Source organism: Alexandromys fortis, unplaced genomic scaffold (genome assembly GCF_014885135.2).
Source record: "Alexandromys fortis isolate MF-2015 unplaced genomic scaffold, M_Fortis_MF-2015_v1.1 scaffold_85, whole genome shotgun sequence".
Lineage (NCBI taxonomy): Eukaryota > Metazoa > Chordata > Mammalia > Rodentia > Cricetidae > Alexandromys > Alexandromys fortis.
This window is the reverse complement of record NW_026067975.1, coordinates 8365302-8378042: the sequence shown is the minus strand read 5'-3', so window position 1 is coordinate 8378042 and position 12741 is coordinate 8365302. Positions and strand designations below refer to the sequence as shown.

General features: G+C 38.6%; 1 protein-coding gene across 1 annotated transcript; it reads right to left on the bottom strand.

The window, feature by feature from the left end:
- Positions 1 to 1053: 1053 nt before the first annotated feature.
- On the bottom strand, positions 1054 to 1386 carry LOC126510635 (60S ribosomal protein L38). The gene has a single exon (XM_050157286.1). The coding sequence runs from the start codon at positions 1312 to 1314 to the stop codon at positions 1102 to 1104; it is 213 nt and encodes a 70-aa protein (XP_050013243.1). The 5' UTR covers positions 1315 to 1386; the 3' UTR covers positions 1054 to 1101.
- Positions 1387 to 12741: the final 11355 nt, after the last annotated feature.

Below are 12741 nucleotides of genomic sequence, written 5' to 3'. Positions count from 1 at the left end.
GTAATATCCTCAAGAGGCTTTTCCTAAGTGTAGGGTGATCGGTATAGCTCTTTAGAATTGCTAGCAACTCCCTCCACTCACACACAGGCTGGAACAGAGGAATAGGATCGATTAAAGGACGATTTGTTTAAGGTTTCATCTGCAAACAGTTCCCCATGTACAATTCCTATACTTGATATATAAGTGGTACCCAAGTTTGGATCCAAAACCATGGCTCTGAATCCCACTGTGATAGTTCAAATGAGAATAGTTTCCATAGGCTCATATATTTGAATACTTCATCTACAGTTGTTGGAACTGCTTGAGAAGAATTAAGAGGTGTGGCCTTATTTGATGAGGTGCTGTTACTTGGAGCAAGCTTTGAGGTTTCAAAAGACTTTTGCCATTCTCTCTCTCTCTCTCTCTCTCTCTCTCTCTCTCTCTCTCTCTCTCTCTCTCTCCTCTCTTTCTTTCTCTATCTCTTTCTCTCTCTCTCTCTCTGTGTGCCTCTCTGTGTGTTTATGTGTGTGTGTGTGCCTCTCTGTGTGTTTATGTGTGTGTGTTCTTCCTACTTGTGAATCAAAATGTGAGCTCTCAGTTACTGCTACAGCACCATGCCTGCCTGCTTGCTGCCATGCTTCCTGCCATGATGGTCATGTACCCTATGAAACTTTAAGCCCCAAATTAAACATGTTCTCTTATAAGTTGCCTTGGCAATGATGCTTTAACACAGAAATAGATGAATAAGACACTCCCTAACAAATTAAAGACACAACCAATAGTGAAAAGCAGGAAAGAAAGATTGAGAGATCAACTCTTTGCTTCAGTCCCTCAGACCACTTTCCAAGAATTCTGCCGTGACTGCTCTGCTGTAGTCCCACTAAACAACACAAGATGGCACCCTATGAATGCCGGTGACCAGCTCAGCAGAGAAGTGGGTCTCCAATCTGGGATGTATGGAGGGTGAAATTAGTACAGAAACATGGGGTTCTGATGCAAGCTGGCAGGCTATCAGCGTCAGGGAAGGCTCTTCTCCCCTGAGCTTCAAACCTCAGTCTTTTATTGTAATTTTTTTTTTTTTACGATTTTTTAGTTTTTAATAGTCAAACACAGAGGTCTGCTTCATTTCAGCTCCTTTACTGCCAAGCCAGGGGGCAGGGACTGTTTCAGCTTCTCGGCTTTCTCCTTGTCTGTGATGACCAGGGTGTAAAGGTACCTGCTGCAGCGAACCTTGAACTTTACATTATCCTTGTTCTTCTTGATCTTGACAGATTTGGCATCCTTCCGCCGGGCCGTGAGCAGGAAGTCCTTGATTTCCTCAATTTTCCGAGGCATGGCGACGGGCGCTCGGCGCTGGAGACCGTACCTCGGATTTAACCCCCGTCCCCCTTTTATTGTAAATTTTACACAAGGAAAATGATTATTTTTTTCTTGCCACAGGTTAATCATTACACGGGCAAAGCAGTTCACACAAGTGTAAAGATTCTTTGAAATCAGAACATCAGTATTCATCATGACATTTTGCCAGTTCCCAATTCTTAGCTGAGTTAATCATAAAACAACTTCTGAGGCTTTCACCTACTTGCAGTTTAAAGAAGCATAGTTCAGTGGGTTTTACTCCGTTGTCATATCTTTCCCATTGTGTTCCTCACAATTCCAATTTTTGATTTATAAGGCCATAAGCAGTCAGCCCTAAAGCCCTAGGATCTCAGAAACTTAATTCATCATAGCTAAGTTCTTTTCTGTTTCAGTATAATTCTTTTGCCAAGTTTTATAATCAGGCCAAACAACAATTTCTGCATTTTCCCCAATTCTTTCATCTGGCAGATCCCCCCCCCCCCCCCCGCCGCCCCATAACCTGCTTTACAGCCTTAATGCCTGCCCACTCTATCAGATCAGGAAGACTCATAACTATTGTAGAGCACAGCCATATTTTCAGAAGCCACTGGTGTGGAACATGAAGAACAAGTACACTGGTAGAATTGCTATAACCAGAATCATTGGTAACATTGCCAAATGCATATGCAGATGCCATAGAAACAGTCCTCGGGGCATGTAGATGTTTTCTCACTAGTACTCAAGTAACAAGCTTGTTTAACTGCCACTGGGTTGCCTGAAGGGAATTGCTTCCTGTATTTCAGGAACTGCACATGGAAGGGGGCTACGCTTTGCCATCTCCAGCATATGAAGGCCTGTTGATGTTGACTTATGATAGTACATCGGGAAGAGGAACAAAGAGGTTTATTGACTCCTCCACCAAGGCCATCTTCAGGTATCATGAGGTTTAGTGTTAAACAAAGTCGAGAGTCCATATCTCAGCAGTGCTGGTCAAATTATTCCCTCCCTCCTGAACCCCATTACCATTGTCTGAGCTTCAGTCTCTCCTGGAAAGTGATATGACAGATTTTAAGTCTCTTTCCAGAAAACAAGTCCTTCTTTTGGCTTACTTGAGGGTCTTAGCTTGTTCCTTTATTCCATCATGAGATTCTTGGTATCAACAGTGTCAGCTGTCTTATACCAAAGGGAGGACTAAACATGTCTCTTTACATTATTTCATGCCTGCCAGGATGATTATAGAAGTAGATGATGCTTTGTGACTAGGAACCACTGCTTTGAGCCCTTACACTTCCTCCTTCCTCTATAGTTTCCACATATGGCACAGTAGAACACACACAATGAAATGACAGAATTTACCACGCATCATTAATCCTACATCTAAACTAAGGTCTATAAGGGGAACTCAGATCTAAGGATGTGACTTTGCCCTCAGTGGAATGGTTGGCCAAGTGTTTAAGACTTCTGCTTTATGTCTATCTTCCCTGCTTAAAAAAACATGTGAGAGTTAAGGTGGCTTGAGAAATAGGAAGTGGGAAAAAGAGATTCTGGAAACCCCCCAAGAATTTCTGGAGGTGAAGACATATGGCTGTTAAAGCTATCTGCAACTAGGGTTGGTGCCTGAGATATCAAGAATGCCAAAGGAAGGGGGTATAAAGCTGTCCCCCAAGTGTAATAGAAAGCAGAGACTTATATGTAACCATTCTTTCAAAAGTAAAACTATTCTAAATAAAATTTTGCTTTCTTCCCTTTGGCTTTCTTACCATCAAAACAATGATAGCCTATAAATTGGAATTTCCTCTGGAATATCATGGCAGAAAGAAATGGCTGAGGCCATGGTGTCAGCCCATGGGGAATGTTATTCTGTGAGTCATACTTCTCTCTCCCGTTTTTCTAAGCCCAAGCTTTAGGCATGTGGTTAATAGGAAAGAAAGACAAATGTTCTAGATATTTTAGATGCAATGGAGGGTGATGTTTTTCATAAGATAAGGAACACTATGGGAACAGACAGATAGGAAGTTTAATTTCATTTGAAGATCTTTAAGTCTAAGATGCTTGTTACATATGTAAGTAGAAAATCCAGGTAGCAAACTGGATATATGATTATAAAGTCTGTGAGAAGCAAATACTAGAGAAATGGTAAGGATAGGAAACCCAGGATTCAGCACATTTTTGGACCAAACCTCCCCATTCTCTACCTTCTACAACTGCATCGCTAGAAGCCAAGAACGTTCTTTGTTGCCTCTCATTTCACCATTGGCCAGTCACACCTTCCTGAGTGCAGTATTGATGAGTAGGTGGATATAAGGTGCTTTGAAGTGAGAATTCAAAGAAAAAGTGAATGTGAAGAAATGGGAGCATGAAGATTAAATGATATAGAAAATTATTGTGACAAGTTTGAAAATGTAGTGAAGCTATAGGAGGTTACAAATCAAGGGGAAATTATTTTTTTTAACATGAGATGAATTATAAAATACTGATCTTACTAGTGAAGATGTCTCAGTAGTAAAGTAAAAATGTTCAATTTAGTAAATTATAGAAATTACCCAACAAGTCATGGGCAAAACAGCAAGGATCCAATGTCTTCACTTTGTTAACATAAGAATAAGAAGGGAATTCCAAGGGGAGTCCCACCTAGGCCATAGGGAATTGCAACTTCAGGTATAGTTCAGATCTAACCACCGATAGAAGAGAACAGGGGGATTTGGATGGAGAAAACACTGGCAGTGTACTTACTGAGAATCCAGCACATTACATCTGCTCGACGTGATGCTCCATAGTGTAGAAGGAGCTGCGGGCCTGCTTTTTGTCCCGCACGGCTAGCTTTACACCGGAAATAACAACACAAAATTGTATTCCTTTAAACACTGCCTGGCCCATTATATTTATCCTCTTCTTGGCTAACTCTCACATCTTGCTTAACCCATTTCTAATAATCTGTGTAGAACTACAAGGTGGTGTCTTACTGGGAAAGATTCAGCATGTCTGATCTGGTGGCAGGATTCATGGTGTCTGACCTCACTTCCCTTCTTCCTAGCATTCTATTCTGTCTAGTCCACCCACCTATGCTCTGCCCTATCAAATGGGCCAAGGCAGTTTCTTTATTAACCAATGAGAGTAACACATAGACAGATCATCATTTCCTCCATCATTTCCCCTTTTTCTGTTTAAATAAAAAAGAAAGGCTTTCACTTTAACATAGTAAAATTACATATAACAAAAGTTATCAAGCAAGAATTACAGTTACAATATTTATATCTATTTTATCTTTTATCATAACAAAGGAAAACAACTATAACTATCACTATCTATTCTTCAACTCCATCAAAGACTCCAGAAGGATACAATATTACCTAAGCAAACAAGAAATAAACAACTTCCAAACTCTAGAAATGACAGAGACATCTCACTACCTGGACAATCACCCAAAGTTCCTCTGTACGGTTGGGGCATTCATCTTTGGCCTACAGGCCGAAGCCAGAGACATAGTAGCCAGAGACATTTCCATGAATCAAAAAATTTCAAAGGCAGTTCAGTCACTATCTGCTGTGTCCTGCAGAATGTCTCGCAGACTCTTTCATAAGTCAGGAACCCCAAAAGATCATCTCACCTTTAGGCAAGTTTAGCAGTCTTCTTTCTGCGGGTTCTTTGTGTCTAGTTCATGCATCAGTCCAGGCAAGAGCAGTTTCTTGCCCAAATGGCTATCAAACTCCATAAGGAGCCTCTTCGATGCCCATCTTCTTCTTGAAGTAGATTGGTGCTGTCAGGAGCAGATGTGTCTCATTGTCATGAAAAGCCCTAACTTATTAAAACATTAAATGTCATATTCTGTAGTCTTTGAAAGATACGAAGAATACCTATTTAACTGAAATATATATATATCTAGAAAATCTAACTAACATGATTATTATTGATGATTATCCATTAACAACCTATTTTCCTAATTATACATTACATTTTTAAATGAACTACACAATCACAATACCTTAATCAAGAGCAGAAACATATATACATATAACATACACCAAAGCAGTTTATAACACCAACCTCATCTTTGTAGAAGATACATAGAGGAATACCATAAAAGGCAGAGAAGGGAAGACAGCCTCAAATACAAGAGCACAGGAAACGCTTTTCAAGGGAAAATACCTAAACAAAGAAGACCTGAGAAAGAGTTCATCATATCTAGCACAATAAATCAGAAACCCCTAAAATAATTATTAGGGAGAAAATCAAACAATAAATGTTGAAGGAGTTACGGGCTGTGTTCCGCAACCCAGTTCCTGGCCACCTGGCTAGCTTATGCCCCGAAATAACAACACACAAATTGTATTCATTTAAACACTGCTTGGCCCACTAGCTCTAGCCTCTAACTGGCTAATTCTCATATTTTGACTACCCATTTTTAATAATCTGTGTAGCACCAGTCTTACCAGGAAAGATTCAGCATGTCTGACCTGGCGGCTTGCTTCATCGCGTCTGACCCAGAGCAGAGAGGCATGGCGATTACATCACTTCTTCTTCCTCCCAGCATTCTGTTTACTCCACCCACCTATGTTTTAACCTATCAGGCCAAGCAGTTTCTTTATTAACCAATGACCTTCCTCCATCAAATAAACAGCTAACACAATTATCAGACTGACTAAATATAGTTTAGTAATAACATTAAATGCAAGTGGCTTCAGTTCACCAATGAAGAGAAAAGACCGGTTGACTGAATTTTAAAAAAACCAACTAGATCCAACTTTCTGTTATCCCTAAGAAACACACCTTACTAGGAAAAACACACACTTACACACTTACTAGTTAAGATAACCACAGACAAATAACCAAAAGATGGAAAACAATCAAGTTAATGGAAACAAATGAATCTGACACAGCCACTCTTCTACCAAATGAAGTATTTAAATTCGAATTTACAAAGGATAAAGAAAACTACTTCATAGTAAAAAATGGAACACTTATTAAAATATGGCAATGTAAAAATATATGAATTAAATATTGGTGTCCCCAATTTCATAAAATGAAGTCCAATAGACATAAAAGGTCATGTGGATCCCAATACAATAATATTGGGTAATTTCAATGCCCCAGTTTCATTTCAAGGTAAGTCATTCAAACTAAAGATTAAAAAAATTCTGAGTTAAACCATACTTAAAGTAAATGGACTTCACAGGTGTATACAGAACATTTCATCAACAGATAGTATAAACATTCTTCTCAGGAGTTTGTTAGCCTTCTCTAACTCAGACTACATTCTAGACCATAAATCAAGTCTTAGCAGAAATAAAATTACCAACATAATATCTTGTGTCTTACCAGATTACAGTGCAAAAAAGAAAAACCTATAGGTAAGTAGCAAGGGCAAATAAAAAATGACACAAATACAAAGAAAATGAACAGAACATTCTTGAATGACCAGCAGGCCTTTTGAAGAATTCAAAAAACCCTATAACCAAATGAAAATGAAACTACATTAGATCAGAATTTTTGGGCTATAACTAAGGCAGTTTTATGCAGAAAATATAGTTTTGAGTACTTTAAAAAAAAACAGAAAACTCTAAAATATATAACTTAAGGATATACATCAAGGTCTTAGAAAACAAGGAAAGTCCAAACTCTAAAGTAGTCTATGACAATAAATAATTAATATCAAGGCAGAAGATAAGGAAACAGAGATGAAAGGAATATTATAGAGAACCAATAAAAAGTTTGAAAAAAAAAAGACTGTCAAATCCCTACCAAACTTTTCAAAAAAGAGAAAAGACCCAAACTAAAAAATTAGGTAAAATGCAAAAATCATTAAATGGTACATTGAAAATGTATATACCTTCCTAAACTGAGAAATATAGAAAAATGGATAAATTTGGAGACAAATTACCTACCAAAATCCAAACAAGAAGTTATAGAGAACTTAAACAGAATCGTAATAATAATTATGAGTCAATTTCTCTGATGAATATTGATCCAAGTATCTTCAATAAAAGTCTTGCACACCGAAATGAAGAACATATTAAGAAAATCATATACAAGACCAAGTTGGTTTCACACCAAGGATGCATGAATGTTTCAACATGAGTAAATAAGTATAATTTAGAACATAAATAGACTAAGAGATAGAAACCACATAATCAAAGTAATCAAAGAAAAAAATGGTCTTGGAAAAAGTCCATCATCCCATTATGATAAAATCCCAAAGAGACTAGGAACAGAAGAAATGATAATTTCAAGATAATAAAGGTAAACTACAACAAGCATTAGTGTTGTACTAATTGGGGAAAATTGGGAGAATTTCCTCTAATATCTATAATGAAAAAGGGATGCACATTCCTTCCGTTGTTATTAAACATGAAATCTTAGACATTAAGACAAGAGAATTGAGAAAGACGAAACAGACTGTAAAGCAGGTGGATTCCTGCCATCTGCAGACAGCACCACCTTATACTAATGATTCCACCAGGAAACTATAAGCTCTGACAAACACTTTCAGTAGAGGAGCAGGATATAAAAATTAAAACACAAAATAGTACCCTTTCTATATATCAGTAGTAAACTCACTGGGAAGGATGTTAGGGGAAATCCCATTCTTAATTGCTTTTAAGCCTAACCATAAAAGTAAAAGACCAATGAGGAAAATTTAAGAAACCAAAGAAAGAAATTGATGAAGATACTAGAAGATGGAACTACTTCTTGTTCTTTTGGATAGGCAGAATATTGTGTATATGGCTATACTACTGAAAGCAATGTACATATGTTGTCTAAATGGAATTCTTCACAGAACAAGACAATCCTAAAGCTCATATGGAAGCACGAAACTCCTGATAATTACTGCAGCTCTTAGCAGAAAGAATAATGCAGAATATGTCACAATATCCAATCTCAAATTGTATTACACAGTTATTGTGACAGAAATGGCATTGCACTGCCACAAAACCAGATATCTGGATCAGTGGACTAGAATAGATGACTTGGAAATAAAGCCATATAGTTACAGTCATCTCATTTTGGAAAAACTGTCCAAAATATAAATTGAAGACAAAATAGCTCCTTTAAAAGTGATTCGGGGGAAATGATTTACATGTAAAAGGACACAACTAGATCTCTATTTCTCACCCTCTACACTATCAATCCAAAATGAATCAAAGACATCAAGATGAGATGAGAAACTCTGCAACTGTTAGAAGAAACTCTAAGTAAAACACCTGAGGATACAGGCATATTCATTTTTGGAAAAGGACTTTAATACATAAGAAATAGTTCTAAGAAGTAACAAATGAGAGATTACGTGAAATTAAAACACTTAATTCACAGCAAAGGAAACAACACTAGAATGAAGAGATAAACTACCAACTGGGGAAAATTTCTCAATTCACGTAAGAAAAGTCATTAATTTCTAAGATATATAAGGAACTGCAAAAGTGGAATGCGTAAAAACAAAGCACCTAAATCAATAAATGTGTCAGTGAACTAAATAGACTATTCTCAAATGAAGAAATACAAATGTACAATAACTATTTGGAAAGTGTTCAAAATCATCAAAGAGATACAAAACTGTTTCGAAATTCCATTTCAGTCCAGCCAGAATGACAATGATTAAGAAAACAAATGTAGAAGAGGATGGGCCAGGGAGGAGATCCCTGGTGGGAAATCAAGCCTGTGCCGCCACTGTGGAAATAAGTACGGAGGGTCCTCAGAAAACTAAAAATAGAATGACCATTTCAACCTCCTATGCCGCCCTTATGTGTATATTTGAAGGAGACTAAGTTAACACAGCACAGAGTACCTTACCTACACATCCACGTTTATTTCTGTACTATTTATAATTACCTGAAATAGAACCAGCACAATAAATAGATAAAGGAAACATGATATATAGTCACAGTAGAATTTTATGATTCTATAAATAAAAAATGAAATCATGGCATTTGTCAGGAAAACAGGTACAACTGAAATCATTATGTGAAACAAGTTGAACTCCAAGTTGAAAGCCCAATACCACACTTTCTCTCGGGTGCAGGACTCACATAAATCTGTTTCTCATGACACCAACTTCTCTAGGACCTAAACCACTAGAAATAATATTGTCCAACTAGCAGTCCTAAAATATAGATTTAACCATGTTGCTGTCCTATTTTAAGCCTTTCAAATGTCCCTTTTATTTTCAGCTCACAACCCAGTGCTCAAAGCTTATAACCTGGTCCTCAAGGCTACTGTGGTCTGAATTCCCCTCTTCTCTTAACACAACCCTCCGTACACTAGAGTCCACACTTTAGCTCAGTGCAAAGCACTCTTGTTGAAGCACACTTATACACTTCACAGTGCTGCACTCTCTGACTGGTGGCATCTTGTTTATCTGTAAAAGCCAACTTAACTCCAGTCTTCTCAGATCCCCCACCTTTGTCTTCTGTGTTATTTTGTACGGCGACAGTTTGCAGTTGGATTTTTTTTTTTTTTTTTTTTTTTTTTTTTTTTTTTGGTTTTTCGAGACAGGGTTTCTCTGTGGCTTTGGAGCCTGTCCTGGCACTAGCTCTGTAGACCAGGCTGGTCGTGAACTCACAGAGATCCCCCTGCCTCTGCCTCCCGAGTGCTGGGATTAAAGGCGTGCGCCACCATCACACGGCTCAGTTGGATTTTTTTTGTTGGTTCACATTCTGAAAACTGTGTTAATGACTCCAGGAGTCAGGTTCCTGGAGCCCAGCTCAGGACCTGATGCGTGGCAAGTACTCAGTAGGCAACAAATGGCTTGGTGCACAGCTGCCAATTCTCTGTATTTTGCTCCACGGTGAATGTTTAGGCCTTGACACTTGTAGAAAATTGCCCTCGAGAGACCCAGTTTCAGTTGCTGTCACCAAGCACTTCTGCTTCTTTGGTTATGTGTGCCTTTTGCCATTCCATTCTGGGCAGTGGAAACCCCAAGGCTCTCTACCACAAAGACTTAAAGGTCCTCTTCAATGAGGCCTTCCCCTTGTACTTCCCCTGAGATGATATTTGGAGGAAAAGAGCATTTTCCTTTTTGCTTTGTTGAGCAAAACTTAACAGAAAAGCTAATATAGCTTTGGGTACAATATCAACCTGAGTTTATTTCAGGACATGAAATACTCAACCATACTATAGAATCCAGTGAATATTTATTTTGTGTTTTGCATGTACCAGTCCCTACACCAGGTCTTCCAGTGATGAGCTTGTATCGCAGGTCAAAGTGTACAGTAACCACAGCATAAGACAGATCATGGCACTTGCTATCTGCACACCTACTTTCATCCAGAACATATAAAGAGGTTTGTTGGTTTGTTGTGGGATATTTGGTTGCACTGTGAACCTGGAGATTGTGTTAATAAAATCAACCTTGGGTCAGGAGACAGAGGCAGCAACTAGATGACAGGAATTAGCCATAAAGAGTATGAAGGAGCCAGGAAGACAGACAGAGAGACACAGGAAGTAGTAGGGAGACTTGGAGTTTTGTCAGTCTTTTTGGTTTAGAACAGCTGGAGAGACACTCTCTTGCTGGGTTGCCAACCAAAGATGAAGGTCAATTGGTTGCTTCTAGGCCTCTCTGAGCTAGCAGGTTTTCACCCCAGTGTCTGACTCCTGGGTCTTTATTGGTAAATAGAATGATAGAGACTTAGTTTAAAAACTTCATTTCGTGGCAGTGGCCAAACTGGTGCCAATGGAACCTGATAGACCCACTAGGCTGTAGCTTGAGCAGAGGGGCATTGACTGTGGGGCTGCAGATGGTAGTTAAAATAGCAATAGATTCAGATGCAGCTGCTAAGCTGATGGTATAACAACAGAGGTTTCCTGACTCTTTCCTTAAAGGTAATCTCACCTCTGGCTTCCTACTCTTTGGTTCACTTCCCCTACCCTTTCCTGTTCCATTCCCTTGTACCTCAACATCCTTAGATAACACTAACCAGGTCGCATGACACTTCTCTTTCTCAGGTATCAATCCACTCACTGAGTTCACAACTAGTTGGGTTTCTCCAGAACCCTCTTGAGCCTTTCTACTGAACACAGGAAGAAAATAAGGGGAACTCCTGCTTGCAATTGTGTTCATTAGATAGCCTGGAGTTCAGTCTCCTCAGTGAGAAAAGCAGCTCCCACCAGAAACCTTGTCACTCTGAGCCTCTAGATTTTGTTTTAAACAAAATCAAAACAACATTTTGTTTAAAATAATTTTTTTAAAAACAAAAAGTTTTAAAACAAAAAATGTTTAAAAAAATTTTTGTTTAAATAAAATGTTGGGTCCAGGGGGGTCATTCAAAGATGGAGACAGACCACCAAAGTTTAATAAACCAGAAGCAAACTTTATTCCAGCAACCAGAATCCAAATAAAATAAAATAAAATAAAATAAAAATAAATCTCCATGGAGCACAAAAAGCTTTTCAGCTAGCTGAGACCACAGCCAGAGATGGGTTTTTTTTTTGTAAGGCTGTGGCCGAGGCTGGTTTTTGAACCCATCTTTTTAATAGTAGGGGCACCAAGCATTTGGTCTGAACAAAGGAATTTTTACAATTTTTACATTATTTTTTCTGGAATTTACATTTTTTATATTCTTATCCTTGGACCCTTCAACAAACAAAGAAAAAAATAACCCAGGGAACTGGTTTTGTTCCAATGGATTTTTCTGACCATGAAGGCCTGACCCCACAGGACTGAAGGAGGGCATTGGAGACACACTGATGGGGTTCTGTGTGTATTTCTCTTACTCCTTTTGTGCTTCAACTGTGTTATTAGTGTTAGTGTGTCACGTCCAAAAGAAACTGGGGACAAATGACTAATAGTGGTCCCTCTAAGCAGACCAAAGCACATGTTGGTCCTCAGGTTCATCCATTGTTGGTGGGAATGCAAACTTGTGCAACCACTTTGAAAATCACTGTGGTGGTTTCTCAGGAAACTGGGAGTCAACCTACCTCAAGACCCAGCAATTCCACTTTTGGGAATATACCCAAGAGATGCCCAATCATACTACAAAAGCATTTGTTCAACTATGTTCATAGCAGCACTATTTGTAATAGCCAAAACCAGGAAACAACCTAGGTGCCCCTCAATAGAAGAATGGATAAAGAAGGTGTGGCACATATACGCTTTAGAGTTTTACTCAGCGGTAAAAAACAATGGCATCTTGAATTTTGCATGCAAATGGATGGAAATAGAAAACACTTTACTGAGTGAGATAACCCAGACCCAAAAAGAGGAATATGGTATGTACTCACTCATAAGTGGATTCTAGTCATAAATAAAGAACATTGAGCCTATAATTAGTGATCCTAGAAAAGCTAAATAAGAAGGTGAACCCAAAGAAAAACATATATTTATCCTCTTGGATATTGGAAGTAGACAAGATTGCCAGGCAAAAGTTGAGAGCATGGGGGTGGGGTGGGGTGGGGGTAAGGGGAGATGGGGAGAGAGAAGGGAGAAGGGGAGGA

Excerpts from the sequence above, each read along its gene's own strand:
- LOC126510635 (XM_050157286.1), bottom strand. The coding sequence starts at position 1,314 with ATGCCTCGGAAAATTGAGGAAATCAAGGACTTCCTGCTCACGGCCCGG.